The sequence below is a fragment of the Quercus robur genome, chromosome 7 (genome assembly GCF_932294415.1).
Source record: "Quercus robur chromosome 7, dhQueRobu3.1, whole genome shotgun sequence".
Classification (NCBI taxonomy): Eukaryota; Viridiplantae; Streptophyta; class Magnoliopsida; order Fagales; family Fagaceae; genus Quercus; species Quercus robur.
This window is the reverse complement of record NC_065540.1, coordinates 21,249,846-21,274,206: the sequence shown is the minus strand read 5'-3', so window position 1 is coordinate 21,274,206 and position 24,361 is coordinate 21,249,846. Positions and strand designations below refer to the sequence as shown.

Below are 24,361 nucleotides of genomic sequence, written 5' to 3'. Positions count from 1 at the left end.
CTAGTGTTTTTTAATTACATTATCTTATTCTGATTCGTTTATCTACATCAACTACTTGTTGTGCTTGCAACAACATGTTGTTTTTGGACCACCAGGATTGAGCTTTACATGTGCCATTATAAAAAAGACTTGGACTCTGAAACAATGTCAGAGTGGGACTAAGGCCATTGGTGTCACGTGAACTTTACAATTAAAATACGTATAAAGCTCATGTTTGATTGTGTATGGCTTCGTGTTTTTGAAGCACCATGTGCTGGTTCTGATACCATAGGTTTTCCAGTCTGTATTTTTCATCTGAGTTTTTTTTTTTTTTTTGGTAAACCATCTGAGCTTTTGTATCTTGAGTTTTACTCCGCATGTGCTTCTTCACATGCAAGAGCATCGTTATCAATTTGGTAAGTGCACCTGCAGATTCTGCACATGCTAGCTTCTTGTAATTAATATAATACTAGTAATATATATAAGGTAAGTGGGGCCTTTGTTCTTTTTTGTTGCCTTGAGATTTTCATTCTCGGTATTTTATATTGTCTGATTTTTTTTTTTTTTTAAATGGAAGAAGTTATCAGATGCCTAACATCCTTTTAAAAAAATACATTTTAAGAAATTTATTATTAAAAAAAAAAACAATTAATGTTTTTAATAGTTTTTTTTTATTTCTCATAAAAATGATTCAAAACTTTTTAAAAATAATTTATAACAATTATTCTAAGAGCATTTATTAATATGAGTTTTTATTTTATTTATGAGAATTCAGAAAGATTCAAATCTGAATCTAGGTGGTTAGATTGACGATGGGATAAAGTGTGTAATGGTTGTTCAGAGTGACTCAATACAATAACATGAATCTATAGCTACAAACTAAACAGATGTAGTAAACAAAAAATTATACAAATTCCTCTATGAACTTGGCTTGTCTAAGCCAGTTGAAAGGTCCATAAAGAGTTCTCTCATACAAGAACTAGCAGTTCAACCTAACATTCCTCGTTTATAATTTAAGAGGGATAATGGTTTCATCACCAAAAAAAAAAAAAAAAAAAAGGGTAGAGGCATAACGGATGTGGAATGAATGGCCAAGTCAGAGCACTGGTATGGATTTGAAAATCTTTAATAAGAAAATTGTGAAATGCATTTTAAATTGAGTTTTTATTTTTACTTTTTTAAAAGATATAAAATGATTTAAAACTTATGACGCCACATTTCATAATTATAAATACTATTTACCACTTGTTTAATATACAATGAGCTTTCTATGGTGCTTCTCAAAAAAAAAAAAAAGGTTGTCTATGGGTAGTTAACGTGGCAATCGACCTAGTCGTGCCCGGTCTAAAATTACCCAACTTGTTGCTAATGGTGGGTACAGTACACGGATCACAACCACCACGATGTGGAAGTTCCAACAATTGGATTGATCAAAATTACCTCAAAATTGGTGGAGTCAATGCATTATGGTAGAGTTGACATGTCTGATGGAGACTCGCTAGCTCTAGTCTAGATTTTGCCAAATGTGATGGACAACTTGCTAGATTTATGAAAAACAGCAACACGCAACAAATAATGATTGCTCAACGTGAAGGGAGGAGGAGGAAAATAACAATACTTTCGAATGGGTTTGTCAGAGTTGGATTTCAGGTGGAGAAACCCATCACTCTACCTGATATTATTGGGTTTGTGCAGGAGAGGTCTGTTGTGGACTAAAATTGTGAACGAGTGGATGTTTAGATATCGTTTATTGTTAAAATTATGTGCTTTTTTCATCATGTGAGTTTGGTAGAGCGGATGGAGAAGTGAAAAGATAAATAGTAAATTTCTATTATACCTTTATTATTAAGCCTCTATTTGGTTAGGGTGATTTGAGGGGAAATAGAAAATGGGGAGGAGAAAATATGGGGATTTTATGTAGGAGGGTTGTTTAGTTGAGGGGAAAGGAGGATGAGATTTTTGTGGGGAAAAGAGATTGTTTTTCCCCTGGGCCCAAAAAAAAAAAAAAAAAATGTCATCCCCCCTCTGTCTTCCCTCCATTGTGCGTGTGCTAGTATTGTTGTTTTGAGTTTTTTCCCTTATAAACTATTTAAAATTTTGTTTTAGATAATAGAGACACAAGAGTAAATTTAAATAAATTACATTATTTATGGTCTATTTGAATACAGTTTATTACTAGAAGTTGAAAACACTGTAATTAAATAATTTTTAAATGTGTGAATAATATCGTATGATCCATTTTTAATGAAAGTTTTGTTGAAAAAATAGTTTTGTGAGTCTTGTGAATAGTACACTAACAGATGCTGGACGCAGCCGAAAAATCATTTCAGCTGCATCCAAACGTTCACTTATTCTCTATTTTTTTCTCAATAAAAAAAAAAAAAGTTTTCTATCATTCCACTTTTCCATACTCTCAACCAAACACACGAGGGAAAACTGAATTTTTTTATCTCACTACTTTTCTATCATCTCATAATTTTTCCTTTCTCTCATTTTTCCACCCCCAATCAAGCAAGATATTATATAAAAATGAAAAAGCGGAGGGGGTGGGGTGGGGTTTGTTTTGTATTTTTCTTTGCAATGCCATTTTATTTTCTCTTTTCACTTATTTTGGAGAGAAAATAAACGGTGAATCTGGGTGAAAATTATACCCAACTCATTTTCTTTCTCCCTCTTTTTATTCTAACCAAACACATCACAATTTTCTCTCACTTCTCCTTTCCCTATCTTCCATCCTCTTACTTTTCACCATCACCAAACATAATGCAAATGACCTCCTGAAACTCCTTTTTAGCTAGAGGTACCAAATGTTACATGATTAGGTGTCCATAATCACACTATAACAATGTTATGTTTTGTTTATGAGTAATGCTAGAAATGTAACAAAAGTTCATAATTATCAGAAAATACACAGTAGCCTATCATCTCATACATGAGTTTGCCATGATAAGAAATTTAAATTTATTTAATACTAATTTAAAACTATTATGAATATTGTTTTAAATGGTAACATCATTATGAGTTGGCCCCACTTCTTTTTTAATTTCAATAACAGTATTAGTTTCCTTTTTGACTAATGACTTTTTTTTAAATTTCAAATTTTCAATTAAAAGAAAAGAAAAAGACGCCAGCTCTGTATTACGAGGCTCCCTCTGTCCTTTTCCCCAACTCAACAAACATATTAATGAAACCCTATGCCCCATCTCCATCCAGCTGTCTCTCACAAAATTCAAATTTCAAAATTTGTTAGTAAAAAACTAAAACGTAAAATAATAAAAAATAATAAAAAAAACCATCCAGCTCAATCCGACCGTTACTTTCAACTCCGTTTAAGATTCCACGCAAATCATTTCCTTTTCTCACTCCCGCTTCTCATTCAAACCCAAAATAAAATAAAATAAAAATAAATAAATAAAAAAAGAAGGAAAATAATTGAGCCGGTAGAGACGTAAGACTACACTTTCTATAAAGACCCTTCTTCTCCGTCCCCACACTTCCATCCATTTCTCACAAAAAAAACACTCTCTCACTCACTCTCTGCTTTATTTTCTCTTATTTGAGGAAAACCTTTTTCCCAAGAATTTGAATTCCAAAGAAAAGAGAAAATGCGTGAGATTCTTCACATCCAAGGTGGGCAATGTGGGAACCAGATCGGAGCAAAGTTCTGGGAAGTGGTGTGTGCCGAACACGGCATAGATCCAACCGGGAAGTACCAGGGAGACTCAGATCTACAGCTCGAGAGAATCAACGTTTACTACAATGAAGCAAGCTGCGGTCGCTATGTTCCTCGTGCTGTTCTCATGGATCTGGAACCTGGTACCATGGACAGCATCAGATCTGGTACCTACGGCCAGATCTTCAGGCCAGACAACTTCGTTTTCGGCCAATCCGGCGCTGGTAACAACTGGGCCAAAGGCCATTACACTGAAGGAGCTGAACTCATCGATTCGGTTCTCGATGTGGTTCGTAAAGAAGCTGAGAACTGCGATTGCTTGCAAGGTCTGGCTTTTGTTTCCCTGTGTATTTTCTAAGAATATACAGTTTTGTTAGTGTTTGGTATGTGATTTTGGGTTCTGGGTTTTGCAGGGTTTCAAGTGTGTCACTCACTAGGAGGAGGAACTGGGTCTGGAATGGGTACCCTTTTGATCTCAAAGATCAGAGAGGAATACCCAGATCGGATGATGCTTACTTTCTCGGTTTTTCCATCTCCGAAGGTCTCAGATACTGTTGTTGAGCCTTACAATGCAACCTTGTCTGTTCACCAACTCGTTGAGAACGCTGATGAGTGTATGGTTCTTGATAATGAAGCTCTATACGACATTTGCTTCCGCACACTCAAGCTCACTACCCCAAGCTGTAAGATCTGATACCCCCAATTGCTAATCAAAGATCTCTTTTCCTTTATGTGGGTTCTGTGTTTGTGTGTGTAACTGGTATTAGGATGTCTACATTTGAATTGAATCAATTTGATGGTAGATCTAGTGTCTCCTCATTTAAAATGTTGAATAACATAGCACTTTGTACACACTGTTAAATCTAAGAAGTACAATATTAATGGTGGAATGGACTCTTTGCATTTCAAGTGAAATGGAGATGATCCCCTTTTGTGTGAGGGTTATGTGATTAAATTCACTAATTTCTATTAGTTAAAGCTTTTGGAATCAATTTGTAGTTCAACATGTTACTTGAGTAGGTGGTTCTGAGTTTGAATCGTGTTTCTACTCTACTAGATCCTACTTGTTAAGGAACATCCCACTTAAAAAAATTTAAGATTTCATTGGTTGATTAAGCTTCTGGGATGATTAGTAATTTATTATGAATTAGGTTACTGAGTATGATTTGTTTGGGTTGGTGCAGTTGGAGATCTGAACCATTTGATATCTGCAACAATGTCTGGAGTGACATGCTGTTTGAGATTCCCTGGGCAGCTTAACTCTGACCTTAGAAAGCTTGCTGTGAATTTAATCCCCTTCCCTAGGCTCCACTTTTTTATGGTGGGTTTTGCTCCTTTGACCTCCAGAGGTTCCCAGCAGTACAGAGCACTTACTGTCCCAGAGCTCACCCAGCAAATGTGGGATGCAAAGAACATGATGTGCGCTGCTGACCCACGACATGGCCGCTATCTCACTGCCTCAGCTATGTTCCGTGGCAAAATGAGCACCAAGGAGGTGGATGAGCAAATGATCAATGTGCAGAACAAGAACTCTTCTTACTTTGTGGAATGGATTCCCAACAACGTTAAATCCACTGTCTGTGATATCCCACCAACAGGCTTGAAAATGGCCTCCACTTTTATTGGTAACTCAACCTCTATCCAGGAAATGTTCCGTCGTGTGAGTGAGCAGTTCACTGCTATGTTCAGGAGAAAGGCTTTCTTGCATTGGTATACAGGGGAAGGTATGGATGAGATGGAATTCACTGAGGCTGAGAGTAACATGAACGATCTGGTTTCTGAGTATCAGCAATACCAGGATGCCACTGCTGATGAGGATGAGTACGAGGAGGAGGAAGAGGAGGAAGTTGATGGCATGTAATGTGATGTTGGTGTACTTGGTATTGAATTGATGTATTGAGTTTTTCATTGTGGGAGAGTATTGAATGAATGCATAAATGCCTGCACTCCTGTTTGCCTGTCTCTTGCAAAAGGTTGTGTGGATTGTTCCTGTTCCAGTAGCTGTAGGTCAATCTTTTTAGCATTACTCAGTCTCAAGTTTGTTTCTGGTTTGTTATGTACTTGGGGAGTAGGGAATGGGGTAAAGGGAACAAGGACCCATTATATATGTTTATATGAGATTTTAAGTTGAGGGCTCATTTTCTTTTGTCAATGTTTAAATCTGCTTTTTTGTTCCCCGCTGATTTCTGTCATGATACATGGCATATTGCTTTAATTATGCTGCACATGTTTTTGCATACTAGGTAACTTCAACTTGGTAGTGGTACATGGAGGAAAAACGTCAAGTTTTAGATAACCAAGTCGAGTTAATCATTGCCATAATGCCTAAAAATTATAGATGTTATTAAGGGGAAATTCTGTTATGTTTGAAGTAGATAAGTTCGTAATAGCTTCAATAAAAAGTAAGTTATAGCTTCAATAATTTGATGTTTGGCCATTGCAGTAAGCCGAAACCTGCACATCATCAATAAATTTGATGGAAACCAAAAGTGAAAAAGGATTTGGATTTGGATGTCACAGCTAGACTTGTACTATTTCAATTTTGCTGAACAAGATTTTTACTCGCAGTGTCTCCACTCTCCAGGCTCTTGTACGCTAAAATACGATAGTGAAAACTAGTGAATTAATGAGGAAGTGCCTCCTGGCTCTTTGCAGTGCCTCTTGGCTCTTCAACCCACAACCACCAAATCCACTACCCAAGATCAATCACCACCACTACCATAGCACCACCACCATAGCCACCAAACCCATGACTCAAAATTAACCACCTCCACCACAGCCTTGGCCCACATCTATATCAAACATAAACCCATATGAACATACACCTAAGAAAACCCAGATTAGAACATCTAAATTTCACCGACCACTGCCAACTAAAACAAAAAAAACACCAACAGGAAACTCACAAACCCACAAAACCTAGCAACCCAAAACACCAATGCTCTACGCTGTTGCTGATCTCTACACAAATTTTTTGAGAGAGTTTAAGTCAGGAGAAGAAGAGAGAGCAAATAGAGAAAAAAGAAGGGAGAGAGAAATGCAAAAGAGAGAAACAACTATTTTTTGTGGAAATACCATTTTGGTCCCTACATTTTGATCTTATTCCCATTTTAGTCCATACATTTTAATTTTACCACATTTAGTCCCTAAAATTAAAAAGTGATATCGTTTTGATCCCTGCATTTTTTAATTCCGTTCTCTCTCTTTTATCCCTTGTTGTTTACTAACTATTTTTGTCTGTTGTGAACACCTCCACAGAGCTGCCCACTACCCTGCTAGCTGTTTGGCCTTTACTACACCTGGGCATGCCTAATGTTTTTTTCTCTCTTCCATTACCCATCTCACGACAAATTCTTATCCAAAATTCTACCGTGAGGCTTTCTCTCTCTTTCTGACGAGTCAAGCTTTGGGTTTCTCTCTACCTATCTTTCTGGCATGCATCAAGTGGTCCCAGCCATCTACTACCTGTTTTGAGTAAAGATGCCTTCACAGCTAAGCACCTTCCAAAAGAGGCCTTGACTGGATACTAGAAATACGCCCTTTTCCCCCTCCACCAAACCACATCTTTTTTAAGTCTCTTGATAGTGGGCTAACCTCCTTTGTATTGGCTGAGTATAGGTTGGTGGTGCTACAATGATTGCGTGGTTGTCTTATTACTTCATGCTTTTGTTTTCTTCCTCTCCCATGCTGTTTCTACCGTTGCTACTTAGCTTTATCTTGTTCTACTCCTCTATTAAGTTTGAATCTCTTTCACCCATACTTGTCCCTTATGAAGAATGGTATGGACTTATTAGGCTCGCCCCATTTTGCCTCTTCTTAGGCTTGTGGATTTTGCTTCAGCTGATTTCTGCCAGGCTGGCCTATTGGGCTTTCTTTCTTTCCTTTTTTTTTTCTTTGGGCCCATTCTCCATTTTTTTCCTGAAGGGGGGACATCCTTCAGTGGTAGGCCCTTCCATATGGCCAATGGGCCAATGTGTTCCACTCCCCATTCTTCATGGGTATCCCTTCTCTTTGGGCTTTTATAGCCCATTTGCTTGTTGTTGGGCTTTTTCTGTCGTTGGGCTGCTCTTATCAAAAATGGGCATCAACAAAAATTATTTGAAAATAGGTTTAATCTCAGCCTTTTTTTTTTTAATTAAAAAATGTTTGATTTTATTTAATAATTTTTAAATATGGGCGTTCATACCTACTAGACCTCTTTTAGATCAATCTTTTTTTTAAAAAAGATTTGGAAAAAGTGTAGGGATTTAAAAAAAGAAGGAAAATGCAGGTTTTCACGCCTAAAGCCTTACTCTTGATTATAACAAGAAGCTTTGGTCTCAATTTTAAAAAACTGTTAATATTAATCCTAGAAATGAGTCTCTGCACCTAAGAAGTCTTAATCCTATTTTAGAAAAATCTGGGTGGATGTCTTTTTTTTTTTTTTTTTTTTTTTTGGGGTGGAAAAATGTAGGTCATCATAGTCCCAATTTTAACGAATGTTAAATTTTTAGATTAATCCTAGAACTAGTTATATGCACCTAAGGAGCCCTGGTCCTATTTTTAGTAAAATCTAGTGGGTTGTGTTTTAATTTATTTATTGTTATTATTATTATTATTATTATTTTGAAATAAAACAAGTGGATATGAATTTTGAATGTTGTAGACACACTATGAGATGCTAGTTAGTCGAGCTACAACAATTTTGGCATCTTAATTTTGATTTAACAAATCTTAAAGTTTCTAGCTTAATTCTATAAATAAGTTTTTGCACAAGGAGAGCTTTGTCCCTATATTTTGAACAATCTGCTTTGTTATCTTGAATGATTCTTTTATGTTAGATTTTTATTTCATATAAATACATGCTTACTAATTGTTGGTATTCCATACTTGGTATTTTGTAGGATGTCTACTCACAGAGGTGGAGGTGGTCGCAAGGGTCGGCGTCGTCCAACTCTAGAGGAGTTGGGCAAGGCGCCCTATATTGAGGTTATTCCTCCTATTGATGAGGATGATGAGGTTATGAGTTTTGAGGAGTACACTCATTGGGTTGGTGAGGAGATTGGTGTTAGAGTCTGGAGGTGGTGTTGTTCTTGAGTGGCGCACTCATATCGACGCCAAAGCTACTAGAACCTTAAGAGGAAGAAGAGTTTCTCGAAGAGGATCTTCTTCCGGTGTATCTAGCGAGGGTAGCAAAATTAGGGTACCATTATCTGCCAATTTGTCCCACAACTTCGTGGTTACCAAGCGGACTTCAAGTTCTTGACACTCCTCTTTTGAGGAACTTGGCTACATAACCATCGATTCATGTTCGCCGTAGTGAGGTATTAGCATTTCCATTCATGTTGCATCATTTCTTACATTCCCTTGCTTTTGTTATGGTTGTAGATAATAATGGTTTTTCATTATGTAGGATCAACCAAGAACCACTTTTGGGTGGGGTGGGTGGATCGAATTTTGCGTAAGATGAGTGGTGCATTGCCTGAGTATCATGCTTTCTTGGTCAACCTTGATTTTGGTCATTTCTTGAGTATCCCTTTTATTGCTCTTAGACATAGCCTATTTGGAGCATGGTATGAGAGGTTCTTTTAGAGATAGGCACATTTTCCATCTATGCACCTGTGAGGTGGCCCCCACGCCTCCCGATTGGAGTGTTATCCTTGGCATCCCGTTGTGGGTCGTCCAATTCCTACTGACCCTATTACTGTAGAAGAGGCGATGATTCTCTTGGGTATCTCAGAGAGACCATATTATTTTTTTGGGGTGAGTAAGATACGCATAAAAGTTGCCACACTAAAAGGGAGTTTAAAGTTGGATAAGTCGTCAAGTGAGGCTATTCGTTGACAATTTTTATTTTACTTTCTTGGGGCTTGTTTCCTTAGGGATAACAAGACTTTCATCCCTTTACATTTGGTCTCATTGGTCAGGGATATGTCTATTCTTAAGGATATTGATTAGGGGAGTTTGACTTTTTCCTACTACAACTGGGATTACGTTGATATGCTAGCTAGAGTACGAGTAACTTTACAAGGTTTTGACAGTTCAAAGTCTACTGGGTGTTTAAGCAGTTTCCCACTATAAGGTCAGATAGGAGGGTAATAAAGGAGAACGATAGCTAAATATTCCCCCGATCTCAGTGTTGGGACATTGAATGTATTGAAAAGGTCATGATATGCACTTCATCGGGAGTATTGCACAAAAATTGATTACCTTCGAGATGAGGATATTGAGTTTCTACCATATGATGAGGAGTTGATGGGTATGAGTATCGTGAAGAGGGCTATTACTCTTACACGGTTGCGGGTTTGGCTTTGTGATTCCGACTCATGGGAGCTTTTTTTTTAAGAGAAAGGACTCTTCGATAGCTTGGTGAGAGAGTAGTAGTTCCTCACGACCCTCCGATTGAATTGTCTTTAGAGGCGGTCAAGCCTAGTGGCCCATATGTAGAGGGGGTGGATGCTACTCAATTTATTCATCCTGATCAGGATTATAATGAGAGGTTTCGTCAAAACTTGGTGGGTCCTTTAGTTGGTGAGAACCTGGTTACAAGCAAGAGAGTGCTTGGTGGCATTACCCTTGATCATTTTCAGTTTGGGCGAGGCTTTCGACTGAGTTAGCTCAAGTTCAGGCAAATTTGAGGGATGCTCAAGCGGAGTTGGCTTGGGCTGAGGCTCAGTTATTGGAGACTGATGCTTATTGTTAGACTGAGCTTAAGTCTAGGATAGCTCATCTTTGAGATGAGTTTGAATTAGAGCGTCGTGATAGAGAACGAGCCTAGGAGTTATGTTTTAATGTTGACAGTTCATATTTAGACACTCGGAGTTAAGTTGTTGTGGGAGCTTATCATGGTGTCCATCTTAGTTGTGTTGCCATCCCGGTTAAACTGACCATTCCTCTAGATCAACCTTCTTCTTTAGATGCCTAGATGATCTTAATAGGGACTACTTATTATCAGCACCATCCTCCACACACTCAGGCTTTAGTTGCACTATCAACCCTTCCCCGAGCTCTAAGATACTGTAAAATTGAGAGAGCTTTTTGAATATGAGATTTTATTGCTGAGAAAATGAATTAGAAAGCATCAGAATTAATTACACTAAGTTGGAGCCAAAACAAGCTAACTAGCTAATTACAATTACTTGAGCATTAAGTTAGAGCCAAAACAAGCTAACTAACTAATTTCTAAACTCACCAATAAGCGACTGACATCTGTACAAGTAGTAACAAACTAACAAACTAATCACATGCTTAAACTCTCCAACCCGTGTCTTTTATCTTCTTGATTTAAATGGAACGACATTGTTTCCTTTAATTTCTTCTTCTTGTCATTTATCAAAACGCTGTCGTTCTTCTTCTTCTTTACTAACTTCACTTTTCTTTTGTTAAACGACACAGTCCCTTGCTCTTGGTTATCTTGAATCTTCACACTCCCCCCTCAAGTCCTGAACTAATTGTTCTGAGACTTGAACTGATGTGGAAGTAGAGCTAAAAGGAACATTTAAACTTGGTGCAAAGATATCTACTAAACCCAGGCTATTTACCAATCTCGAAAAGGCAGGTAAACCCAAGGCTTTAGTGAATATATCTACTACTTGTAAATTACTTGAAACGTGGAATGTCTTGATCACACCTTCCACAATTTTGTCTTGCACTCGGTGGCAATCCACCTCTATATGCTTTGTCCTTTTGTGGAATATTGGATTAACTACAATATGTAATGCAGCCTGATTATCACAGAAAAGTAATGCACTTTGAGGATGATGAACTTTCAAATCCGTGAGCAATTGAAGAACCCACACAACCTCACAAGTGGTTGTTGCCATTGCCCTGCCCTTTGCCTCTGTCGATGACCTTGACACAATGCTTTGTTTCTTGGACCTACAAGAGAATTAGGAAATCACTCAAATACAAACTATAGCTTGTTAAAGATCTTCTAGTATTTGGGCATCCTGCCTAATCAACATACATGCAATTCTGAATTCTTTGAAAATAAAATTCACTACCAGGTGAGCCTTTGATATATTTCAAGACTCTACAAGTTGCCAGCATATGTGGTTCCCTTGATTCAGCTAAGAATTGACTCAATCTATGCACTGTATAGGTAATATCTGGCCTAGTTAGTGTTAGTTAAAACAATCTTCCAATAAGCCTTCTATATTCATTGGAATCAGGTATCAGCTTGCCTTCACTCTTGGAGAAATGCAAATTCTGTTCCATAGGTGTCTTCATTGGCCTACAACCCAATTGACCTGTGTCTTTCAGAATTTCAAGGGCATACTTCCTCTGATTCAAGGTAATGCCATTCTCATTTCTTGCCACTTCAAGGCCTAGAAAGTACCTTAAAGAACCCAGATCTTTCAAACCAAATTTCTTGTCTAAAACTTTTTTCAATTCAGCAATGCAACTGTGGTCATTGCCTGTAAGTAAAATATCATCAACATAGATCAATGAAATGGTAAAAGAGGACCCTCTTGTATAAGTGAAAAAAGAGTAATCAGTCTTGGATTGTACAAATCCAAAATTCAATACTGTGTATGAGAATTTAGCAAACCACTGCCTAAAAGCTTGTTTCAGACCATATAGACTCTTATTGAAACACAATCATTCCTTGAAACACCATTACAGCCACTGCTACCGCTTGAAACAGTCTCCCCCTTGCTGTGAAAACTAGGTGGAAGGGACATGTACACCTCTTCATCCAAGTCACCATGAAGGAAGACATTATTCACATCCATTTGATGAAGTTTCCACCCTTTCACAACAGTCAAGGATAAAATAATCCTTACTGAAATAGATTTTGCCATAGGACTGAAAGTGTCTATGTAATCAAGATCCTCTCTTTGATTATACCCATTTGCAACTAATCATGCTTTATATCTCTCAATAGAACCATCAAAGTGATATTTGATCCTATAAACCCATTTACACCCTATGTGGATCTTTCCTAGAGGTAAAGAGGTAATGGACCAGGTATTATTGAGTTCAAAGGCTGCAATTTCTTTGTCCATTGCAGCTCTCCAATTTGGAGATTGACCAACTTGGTTAAAGGATGTAGGTTTTGAAGGAGTAGCTTGTACAACTAGAACAAAGTGTTTATAGGCTTTATGGAGATGAGAATAAGTAAGGTAATTTGAAATGTCATAAGGAGAACTTGAGATTGGTTTAGAGGTGACAGCTGAGCAAGAATAATCTTGCAAGTATGAGGGTGGTTTATATGGTCTACTCAACTTTCTTGTAGGTTATGGTGGTGGAGAAGGAGGCCTAGAAATAGGTAAAGGAACTGAGGCACACTCAACAGAAACATCGATACCATCAGAATCATGTAATGGTGAATTATGTGATGAAGGGACACTATTTGGGACAGGTGAAGAATCAACAGTATCTAAAGATTCAGAACTAGGAATGTATGGAAGAGTAACATCATAATTAGGAATGGAATGAGGAAAAACAAAAGTGTCCAGTTTAGACAAAGGAGAAATTGAAGCAAAAGGAAAGATGGACTCATAGAAAACAATATCGCTGGAAACAAAAATAGCATTTGTTTCCAACTCCAAAACTTTATAACCTTTGATACCAGAAGAGTAACCAAGGAAGACATGCTTCTTGGCTCTAGGAGCAAACTTATTTCTATTGTGGGAAAGTGTTGAAATGAAGCACAAACACCCAAAAGTTCTAAGATGATCATAGGATGGTAATTTGTTGAAAAGAAGTTCATAAGGACTCTTGTTGTTAAGATGTGTTGGTGCTTCTTTTCAACAATAGCATTTTGTTGAGGAGTATCAACATAGGTTAACTGATGAAGAATGCTCTTACTTTTTTTTTTTTTTTTTAATCTTTCATTATGAACTTAGTTCCATTATCACTCCTAATACATCTGATTTTGGAATCAAATTGTGTCTCAACCATGGCTGAAATTTTTTGAATCAAAGCAGATGTTTTAGCTTTGGATTTCAATAAATAAACCCAAGTACATTTTGAAAAATCATCCACAATAGTAAGAAAGAACCTAAAGCCTTCAATGGTGGGGGTGGAGAAAGGCCCCTATAGATCACAATGAATGAGCTGAAATGGAAATTTAGAAACATGAAGACTAAAAGCAACTAGCAATCTCTTTTGCTTAGAAAATGACATACATCACAACACTGTATTTTATTAATATGCACATCAGGTACAACATTATTCAACAAACTCAACTTGGCATGAGAAGGATGACCTAGTGTAAAATGCCATAAGTTGGAGTTATTAAAAGACTGTGAATCAAAAGAAGTAGCTAAAACAGAATGAGATTTGGTTAAAAGAGTGTGTTACTGCAACAAGTAGAGACCTCTTGATTCCCTACCTAGACCAATCGTGTTCCAATGAACAAGGTCTTGGGTGAAACAATAAGAACCAAGAAAAAAAAGACAACAGAAGATAGTTTTAGTCAATTGAGTAACAGAAATGAGATTAAAAGTAAATGAAGGTACACATAAAACTCCATGCAAAATCAATGTTTTTGAGAGTTGTGTAGTGCCTATATGAGTAACTAAGGCTTGTTTTCCATTTAGTAAGGATATGAAAGTGTTTGGTGGAAGTAATAGTAGTTAAGAGAGACACTGAGTGTACCATATGCTCTGTGGCACCAATATCTATAATCCACTCAAAGGTTTTATGTGCATGTCTGTCAACTATGTGGGCAAGAAAAATGGAGTGTACTAAGGAAGGAGGTGACCAAAAAGGATTACCTAAAAAATTGTTGACAAAGTTGGCTTGGACAATAGGAGAGCTCATCACAGAAGCTGCTTGATGTCCAGAAACATCCTTGTAATTTTGAGAAGTGAGGAAAGAAAGCAGCTGCTCACATTGAGTTTGTGAGATGGGGCATTGAGGTGCATTGTACTGTGGCTGTGGCATAGAAAACTGTGATTGAGTCTGTGGATGTTGTGAACCATGAAATTGTGGGGAGTATTGCATCATCTTAGTAGAATTAGCAAGATTAGGGGCTGGTTAAGAAACAAAGTTTCCAAAATTCCCAAAGCAGGCATTGGTAGGAGGGCAATTTCCAAAAGATCCATTGCTGGAAACTTGATTTCCTGAGAGCTTTCCTTTTGGCTTATAACTAGGTGGGTAGCCATGAAGTTTATAGCATTTATCAGCTATATGGCCCATAAAACCACAGTATGTGCAAATAGGTCTCTCCTTCTTTGTATTCCCCCCTTTTCCTCCTTGATAAACATGATTTCCCCCTTGATAATTTTGATTTCCACCACCTTGATAGCTTTGATGGCCTTGATTTCCCTTAGAATTGGGATGAGTCACATACATAGTTGTTGGTTCAAAAATCACTTCAATAATCTAACCTATTTTTCTACGCTTTTACTCTTGTAAAATTAAAGAATACACCTTGCTTATGTTTGGAAGAGGCTCAGTTATCAAGATTTGAGTTCTAACATGTCCATAGCTATCATTTAGCCCCATGAGAAAATGAAAAACTTGATCTTTAAGTTGTGCATCTGATTGAGATTGTTGAGAACCACAAATACAAGTGCAAGTGCAGACAGAAAAAGATTGATAATTGACAAGCTCATCCCATAGAATCTTGAATCTTGTAAAGTAAGAACTCACTGAAAGTTGCCCTTGTGAAAGCCTAGAAATCCCCTTCTGGACCTCAAAGAATCTTGGAGCATTTCTTGTGAGAATCTGTCTTGCATGTCAATCTAAAGATCTTGTAGTGTTGATGTACATCACACTCACTGCGATGTCTTTGCTTAAGGAATTGGTTAACCATGAGAGAATGGTTGTATTTGCCCTATTCCAAGCATCTAACAAAACCAAACTTGTTTCTACCACTCAGGGATAGAAACAAGTAAGGGCTTTTGGGATTAGTATCATCCATTAATGGAGAACTAGAAGCAGGTTGTGTAGTTTGAGCAGGAATTTCAGAATTGGAAGAAACATTGGAAGCCATTGATGAGCTTTAGAGCTCTGATACCATGTAAAATTGAGAGAGCTTTCTGAATCTGAGATTTTATTGCTGAGAAAATGAATTAGAAAGCATCAGAAATAATTACACTAAGCTTTGCTATATATATACAATTACCAGAGCATTAAGTTGGAGCCAAAACAAGCTAACTAGGTAATTTCTAAACACACCAATAAGTGACTGACATCTGTACAAGCAGTAACAAACTAACAAACTAATCACGAGCTTAAACTCTCCAACACGTGTCTTGTATCTTCTTGCTTTAAATGGAACGACATCGTTTCCTTTAATTTCTTCTTCTTGTCATTTATCAAAATGTTGTCGTTGTTTTTCTTCTTTTCTGACTTCACTCTTCTTTTGTTAAACAACACAATCCCTTGCTTTTGGTTATCTTGAATCTTCACAGAAACCTCATCCTTGAGCGGATGAAAAAGAGGCTGCTACCTTGCTTATTAGTGATAAACATTAGTTCCTTGAGCCACGAATTCTTAAGATATATAATTTTATTATATCCAGCAGTTATTCATTCTGGTACTTTTTGGGATGTGCGTTTTTATATTCATACATGTATTTTTTGGGCATGTATTTAGGCATATATTTATATACGACTATAAACTGTTTATTCATATTTCTTGTTTTTTGTTGTTGAGAAAAATCCCCTCAAGGGTAGTGATCATATTATTGCATTCTCAACAAATCAAGTTGGTACACATCAAGAATGTTAGGTGGAACAGACTCCATTCAAACCAGAAAAGGAAACCTGGCAGCCCACCTAGCAAGCTTATGTGCCACACAGTTCCATTCTCTATTAATATGCTTAATTGAAATGTAAGAAAAGCTAGAAAATAAATATTTGATATCCAACAGTACGTGTCCCAAAGCCGAGTGATCCATGTGACCTCCATTAATAGAGGTAATAGTGCTTGCAAAATCTCCTTCCACAATCACCCTGTCAAAACCGAGTTCCTTAGCAAAAATCAAAGCCTGGCGAGCCGCTACCACTTCCACCATCTCCACCGAAGTAGGTAGTGGAATTTGTTATAAGAGAGCAGCCATAACTAATCCTTGTTCATTCTGGATTATGATGTCGATGCCAGCTAGTCCATCCTGTGAGAAAATCGCTCCGTCGAAGTTCGCTTTTACATAGGTTGCAGGGGGTGGCCTCCAACGCACAGCACGAGCTGTCCTCGGGATTGTTGCATGCGTAGGGCGCAACTGATGAAACTCCTAAAGAGCATCATAGGCCTAGGAAGGTATCTGCCCCAGTGGAATTGCCGCTTCGCCCAAACGAACTTTATTGCGCCGCATCTAAATTGCAGAGACCATCATGACAAAAAGATCAAAGGAGGTTTTTTCAAGTGAGGCTCTGTCAATAATTTCGAGGAAGGAGACGCTGTGTACTGTGTCTGCCTGTAATTGATTAAAGTGAACTTTCCATGCATCATTTAGTTTCGGGCAAGACCAGAGCGCATGCATGGTATCCTCTGAGTGAAGCTTGCGTTCCTGACATAAAGCATCATTTAAAACTTGCCTTTTGACCAGATTAGCCCACGTTGGTATAGAGTTGGTCCTAGCTTACCACATAAGGGATTTAACCCGGTTAGGTACTCGTAGGCTCCAAATAGACTTCCACACCTTCAGATTTCCCCCCTCACTTGAGCTGCCTTCGACCTCTGTTTCAGCTTGGTCCAACAGTAGGCGGTATGCGGACTTGACCGAGAAGACCCCGTCACGAGTGTGGGGCCAAAAGTGAAGGTCCTCCCGATCGAACAAACTAAGGGGGATGGCCTTGATGGTTGCTGCTTCCTCGGGTATAAAAAGCCTATCAATCTTGTCCTCCTTCCAGCACATACTCTCATGATTAATCAACATAGAAACCATCACATTAGCTTGGCCATCTGCAACAGGGGATATAACTTTGCCTTGCCGACGTCCAGGCAGCCAAGCATCACTAAAAATACGAACCTTAGAACCGTTCCCTATCCTCCATTTTAACCCTTACCTAATGACATCTCTTCCCTTCAAAATACTTTTCCAAGCAAAAGACCCTTTATTTTCCTTGGCATCAAAAATGGTCCCATGAGGGAAAAATTTTGTTTTGAAGAACTTAAAAAATAGAGAGTCTTGATTTTGCAATAAGCGCCAAACTTGCTTGCCTAGCATAGCGTCATTGAACTTTTGGAGCTCCCGAAAACCCATGCCACCAAGAGATTTAGGCCTACACATTGTACTCCATTTAACCCAATGAATGCGCCTTCTAGTACCTTGTTGACCCCACCAAAACTTCCTAACCATAGCCTCAATCTCGTGGCATAGTGTAATAGGAAGGTTAAAGCAGCTTATAGAATACGTTGGGATGGCTTGCACCACCGCCTTTAAAAGAACTTCCCTCCCAGCTTGGGATAGGAGTTTCTCCTTCCATCCTTGAAGCTTCTTCCAAACCCGTTCTTTGATGAAGGCCAAACTTGCTTTTCTGTTTCTTCCCACAAAAGATGGTAAGCCTAAATACTTTTTATATTGCTTGATTTCAGGAACACCTAGTAGGTCTTTAATGGAATCTTGGATCTCACTATCTGTGTTTTTACTAAAAAATAGAGTGGCTTTGTCTCTATTCAGCTTTTGCCCTGAAGCTTCTTCATAAGTAGAGAGAAGGGCTTGGATGTGCATGTATTCCTAAATTGAAGCTCTGCAGAAAAGTAAACTATCATCTGCAAAAAATAACTGGGTTAATCTAGGTCCATTTTTGCAAATAGATATGCCTCTAATATCACCAGAAGCAGCTGCTTTAGTAAGTAAGCCATGCAAACCCTCAGTGCAAAGAATGAAGAAATATGGAGATAAATGATCCCTTTGTCTCAGTTCTCTACTAGGGTGAATGGTGTGTGAAGGCTCCCCATTAGTTAGGATGGAGTACGAGACACTAGTGATACATTCCATTCTCTCTTGCTGATCTCCACTTCTTCTCAAGATTAGCTAGGTAAAATACATTTTTATATCGTCACATCCTACAACACACTTCTGTGATCTAGTTTCCAAAGTAAAATTGGTCTCTCATCCTCAATTTTGAGTTTGAAGGAGCTATAAGTGTACAAGCCTGATAGTGTTTAGGCCCATTTTATTTTATTTGTCTGGCGTGCATATATTACTTGTACTGCGCTTGCACACATAATGTTTGTACAACACTTACCTATATAAAGGCGGTCACTTGTACAGTTATACACATCAATATACAGAATTAATTCTCAATTCTAACAGTAAAAGTATTTATGAAAAAATAATTAAAAGGAACACTTTTTTTTTGGCAAGTGTTTATTTATTTTGTTTACCTAATAATATACATTTATATTCCTATCGTAAAACTTTAAATGTTACCGAATTTTCATTTCTCGTACTCATCGGACAATCCTTTTGTCTTTCCAATCCATCGATTTTAATTTCCAATTCCTTTATGAACTTTTGAACATAACTTGATTGAGACAGCAGGTTGATTGCAATCTCACCATTAGTTCTGGGTTCTGTTTACTAGTCAGAGTAAATTGACAATGATGAGAAGATAACATTGCCCGTTATACCATCTGTCAAGCAGAAACCATCAACAAAACCAGGCTAAACCAAAGATATTTTTATTGTCTAAAAACCAAGCCATCTCAAAAGAAATTTTTGTGACTCAAAAATGTACTTCAAAAATTGTTTCTCTAAAATATTCCTTTGGACTCCTGAGAACAAAGCAAGTTCGTTTCTTTCTTCTTCTTCTTCTTCTTCAACAGTCAAAACTAAACAGCATTACATGAGTTATGTTGACAGAGTAAAGGGTAAAAAACCTACAATATTTCATTTTATCAGTTCAGACTTAAAGAGTTAAAATCAGTGCTCCCCAGATTGGACAATATGTTAATGTAACAAAAACTACATTTTGACAATTTTGATTACCAAAATAGAACAATACAACAAAACATGAAAGTACAAGTACAAAAGACACTGATTTACAACACAGAATCCAACAGAATACCTCGAACACCTACTTCTTACCATCTTTGATGGCTGCTTTATCTACAACTACTTGGACTTTCTTGTACTCACAATCCATGGGCTGCTTGGCAAATTCCTCTGGCACTACCGGACGCTTACTACCAAAGATTGTCCACAAATACAACACCGTAAACGCCGTCAATGCCCCACAGCTAGCACCAAAAATCATTGCAGCCAACACTTTCGACAGACAATCACTCCTCTTTTCAACTATTGAAGCTTTGGTGTTCTTAGCAATGGCCTTAGGATCCAATGGCTCCGAATGCATCCAATTCGGAACATTTCTAAATTTAAAACTCCATGAGTACACAAAACATGTCTTTGTAGAATTCCCAGTTGACGAGCTAAAGCCCACAAAAACTTCCTTATACTCCAACACTTTGGACAAATCAATTAGGTAGGAGAGCAAGGGACTAGAGGGCCTCAAACTACCATTTTGACTCAACCTAATCTCTAATCTCCTTGAACCCGCTTCATAATCTATCCAAGCATGGATTTTTTCACTAATACGAGACAAATTATAAGCTGACACATTACTCAATTTTGCTGATACAGCGCCACTCACACCAATTCCAACATGAGTCTTAACCAAACCATTATTACCATCACTTAATGTATTAAATTTGACAGCAACAACCTTAAATTTACTCTTTCCAGATCCTAAAAGGCCTCCAAATGAACTATCATTAAACTCACTAACATTAAAACCACTTGGAACCATAAAGAAATCTAAACCATCACCATTGCCCGCAGACATAGAGAACGAGAAGTAAGTCGAAAAGGAAACCATATTTCTAGAATTACCTTCTTTCAGCTTAATGGGTTTCTTGTACATGACTTGCCCAGCACTTGAACTCACCGGACTGGTAAGTTGAACCGCATCCCCACCATCAACAACCTTTGCATCCCCATAAAGAGCGATATTGGACTCAAATTTTGGATCTTTCTCAAACTGTGTGAATGAAAAAGAAGGATTTGGGTCTGCAGCTAATGACTTGAAGAAGAAAATGAAGAAAGTAAAGGTGATAAAGTGACGGGAAATGGATGGAGCGGCCATGGTGAAGTGGGTTTTTGATGAATTTTGGTTTTGAGAAAAGTTTATGGGTTAATAGGGCTTGTGGGGTGAACCCATCTTGCATCTAAAGTTTTGAATTCTTCTAGGGTTGGAATAAGTGTGGAAAGCAGAGGAAGAAAGTAAAGAATATAGGGGAGGTTGGGTTGGAGGTTGTGAAAATTAAATACGTTTACTCGTTTCTGCAACTCTCTGACTCACTTTCTCTGAGTGGTTGCTGACTGAGGGAATATAATAAAGTGATTTTTTCAATGGTGCACTCATGCTTTGTAAAATTTGTAATTGTAGTCCGTGAACTTTGTGTATTCACATTTTTTCATCCTGCATTTTTGTAGGCAGTGACATCGACCATTGGTGATCGGTGTACCATGAATGATGTTTTGAGATTTTGAACTTTTTGCCGATGGATCTTAATGATTATGACCACCAGAGGTCCAGAGCTTTCCAAGAAAGGTCCTTTTTCAACACGATTTTAATTGTTTTTATGGGTTGATCAATGATTTCAATGGCTGAAAGACAGTGTTAGTAACATTTTTTATACACATTCAATGCAGATATAATGGAGTATATATATAAAAAAATCTTCCTTTTAACTTTTTATTTAAAAAAAAAAAATTTAGTAATATGTTTAATCCGAATAGGATTTTAAACTTTTGTTAATATAGTTTAACGTAAATTATAATTTTAAGTTAAATTGCATATTTGATTATTAACTTAATTTTTATTTAGTAATCACCCTTAACTTTAATATGTTTTAAAAATGTCTTTACCATCATTTAGTATGGAAAATATTGACATGGTAAATGGAATATTCATAAAATTGAGATCGCTTTAATGGAGGGCTATAAATGAATTAAACTGTTCATTAACATTTCAAGCTTGACTCAGGAAAAAACTTATTTATGTTCGTTTATTTAGAAAACAAGTCAAGTTCAAGCCTTAAGTTTAGGCTCGATTATTAAACGAGTTAAGCTCAAGCATAATAATGTGCTTATGAACAAGCTCATGAACATGAGAGTTCGATTTAACTATATTTAATATTATATTTTTATATGTATACATGTCTAAAAATATATTTATATAGATTTAAAATTAGATTATATAAATTTGTCAATACATTTATATGATATTAAATTATGATTTGTAACTTATTGATGATATAAATAATCTATTCATAGTAAAAATTTATAAAATTGTGAAGATGGTAAAAACTTTTGGTCATAGTTTCATAATATATAGGAAAAAAAAAAAAAGTTAAACAAGTAGCTCGTGAACAAACTTGAGCTTACTAGACAAAAAAAAGAGAGCCAAGCTTGAATATAAAATCTTGTTTAGTAATGAGCTCAAGCTCAGCTCGTGTTTGAAAAAAAATTAAATGAACAAGTTTGAACTTTTAATACTCGGCTTAGCTAAACTCATTTACTGTCCTACTTTGATGGCGTTGATTCTTTGATATGGCATGAATTTTGTTTATCATGTCAGCATTTTTCATCTACCAAAAAATGATGGAGTTCAAGCAATAACCCATTGATAATAGTATTCTTTGTGGTACCTCATGTTTGTGGTTTGTCCCACCTCTTGATAATAGTATTCTTTGTGGTATCTCATGTTTGTGGTTTGTCCCACCTCTTCTTTTCCTATTATACCTATCTTAAAATAATAATTTGAAAGTATTAGGTTTAAAGAGAAAACATTTTAAAGTATAATGATGATTTGAAGCAAAAATCAAAGGTTTATGACCGAATATGCAATTTAACCTTAATGCATTTGGCTCCATATTACAATATAGCTCGAAGACTACTTTAATGTTTTTTTCATCTTCATGGTTAGGTAGAAATGTAGAATGAATTAGAAGTTTTAAATTGTTGCATAGAATAAAAAGAATATTTAAATGGAAATGAAGAATGATAGAGGCTGATGGAGATCAATGTAAAAAGTGTGGCTGAAATAGAAAAATTGGGCTTTTACTTCTGACTTAGCTAAACATTTTATTGGACCAATGAGAATGGTCTAATAGAAAACCACATATCAAAAGCAAATTGAATGATTTATAGCATATACATAAAGTCATTTGGAATTTCCCTCTAACTGAGAGTGTTTTGTTTCTTTGTATTTGTGCAGGCCAGGCGATCCACTAAAGTACTAAACACCATCAATATTAATAATTTTGTTAAAATACTAAGCTGAATTTTTTTCCTTTTTTTTTTTTTGTTTTTGATAGGAATTTTCCCCTCTTATTTTGAGTCCATTTTGTTGTTGTTCGATTTTAGTGATAAAATTTATATTTTACTTTTTATTAATTTGTCCATCTCATTATCCTATTATTAATAGGATTTGAAATTTAAAGTAGCCAGGGTGTGGCAGGGCTTTTACTCTACCTCGTAAAAATCATAAAACTCACGACCCAAGACTTTAGCAGTATATCAAATGTCATAAATATAGAGCAAAAAGAAAAAGAGTTGAAAAAAAAGAAGTATTATCATAAATTTTCACAAAATAATTTAAGAAGAATATACGTAATTCATCAATGTCTATAAATAGAAGATGCAAAATATGAGAGAGAGAGAGAGAGAGAGAGAGAGAGAGAGAGAAAAGAATTGATATAAATGCAAATAAAAGAAGAAGCAGTGGGTAGTTACAAATTTAATAAAGCTGGATGGAAGTGCAACAATTATACAGAGTCCTATGAGAACATAAATTAATGCACCCTCGTGTATAGACAACCTCTTTTGCTCCTCCTTGAGAGAGACTTTACAAAACAGGACAGCTGTAAAACAGAGTCCGCGACTCTGGACTTTTAATATCTTCTTTTCTAGGAGACTCCCACTAATTTTAAATTCACACCCTTTATCTTTACTCCATTTTTCTTTCTATCTTAGAGCACTATATTATAAAAAGAGGGAAAAAAAAAAAAAAAACTAAAACAACCAATCAAATTCAAAATTCACTTATATCTAACTATGTAAAATAATGTAAAAATACATGATTGTTATCGTAACTGTATAAATTTACATTGATACTATTCATTTTGGTTTTTTACTCTTTCTTTGTGTATCACGAGGATGAAAGAATAAAGTAAATGATGGTTATTGTGTACTAAAAATCAAGAAAAATTAATAATTTAACGAAATGTAGTGTAAAATAAATAATATGATATTTGATGTGTTGAAAAGCATGTAAAATAGAAAAAAAAAAGTTCTTATGCTAAAATATATATAAATTTTGCATGAGCTGATGCAAAATGAGATATTATAATTGGTTGTATATCACTTTTACATAAACTCATAACTTTTTTCCTATTATTTACAGTATAGCATCATAACTATATCAAAATTGTAGCACAAAATGAGTGGTCCTAATGATTATTTTTTTGTTAATAAAATTTCAACTTATGACGTCAATTTTTGATGATTATGTTTTTTATTATCAAATCAAAACATCAATTAGGTTTTGGTGTAAATGAAGATTGAATTTTAAATTTTTTATTTAACTATCAAAAACTCTACTAATCGAAATAATTAGAATTCAAGATTGGTATTAAATTTTTTAATTCCCACCCACGAGCCATTTTCAGTTTTACTAATAAAATTTTGTGTAAAGGAAATGGGGAATCCCTTTCCCTAGGGGACCATAGTTGTCAAACTTGGGCAGCAAGCGTTGACACACG

The 24,361-nt window shown here is 36.4% G+C and overlaps 2 protein-coding genes across 2 annotated transcripts; one reads left to right on the top strand and one right to left on the bottom strand.

Annotated features, from left to right (window-relative positions):
* Positions 1 to 3,467: 3,467 nt before the first annotated feature.
* LOC126692725 (tubulin beta-2 chain-like) lies at positions 3,468 to 5,790 on the top strand. Its single transcript, XM_050388423.1, has 3 exons — positions 3,468 to 3,978; positions 4,066 to 4,335; positions 4,837 to 5,790. Exons 1-3 carry the CDS (start codon positions 3,585 to 3,587, stop codon positions 5,511 to 5,513), a joined length of 1,341 nt encoding a protein of 446 aa, XP_050244380.1. The 5' UTR covers positions 3,468 to 3,584; the 3' UTR covers positions 5,514 to 5,790.
* Positions 5,791 to 19,490: 13,700 nt separating this feature from the next.
* Positions 19,491 to 20,910, bottom strand: LOC126692724 (L-type lectin-domain containing receptor kinase VIII.2-like). Its single transcript, XM_050388422.1, has one exon. It carries the CDS (start codon positions 20,677 to 20,679, stop codon positions 19,612 to 19,614), a length of 1,068 nt encoding a protein of 355 aa, XP_050244379.1. The 5' UTR covers positions 20,680 to 20,910; the 3' UTR covers positions 19,491 to 19,611.
* Between the last annotated feature and the right edge of the window lie 3,451 nt (positions 20,911 to 24,361).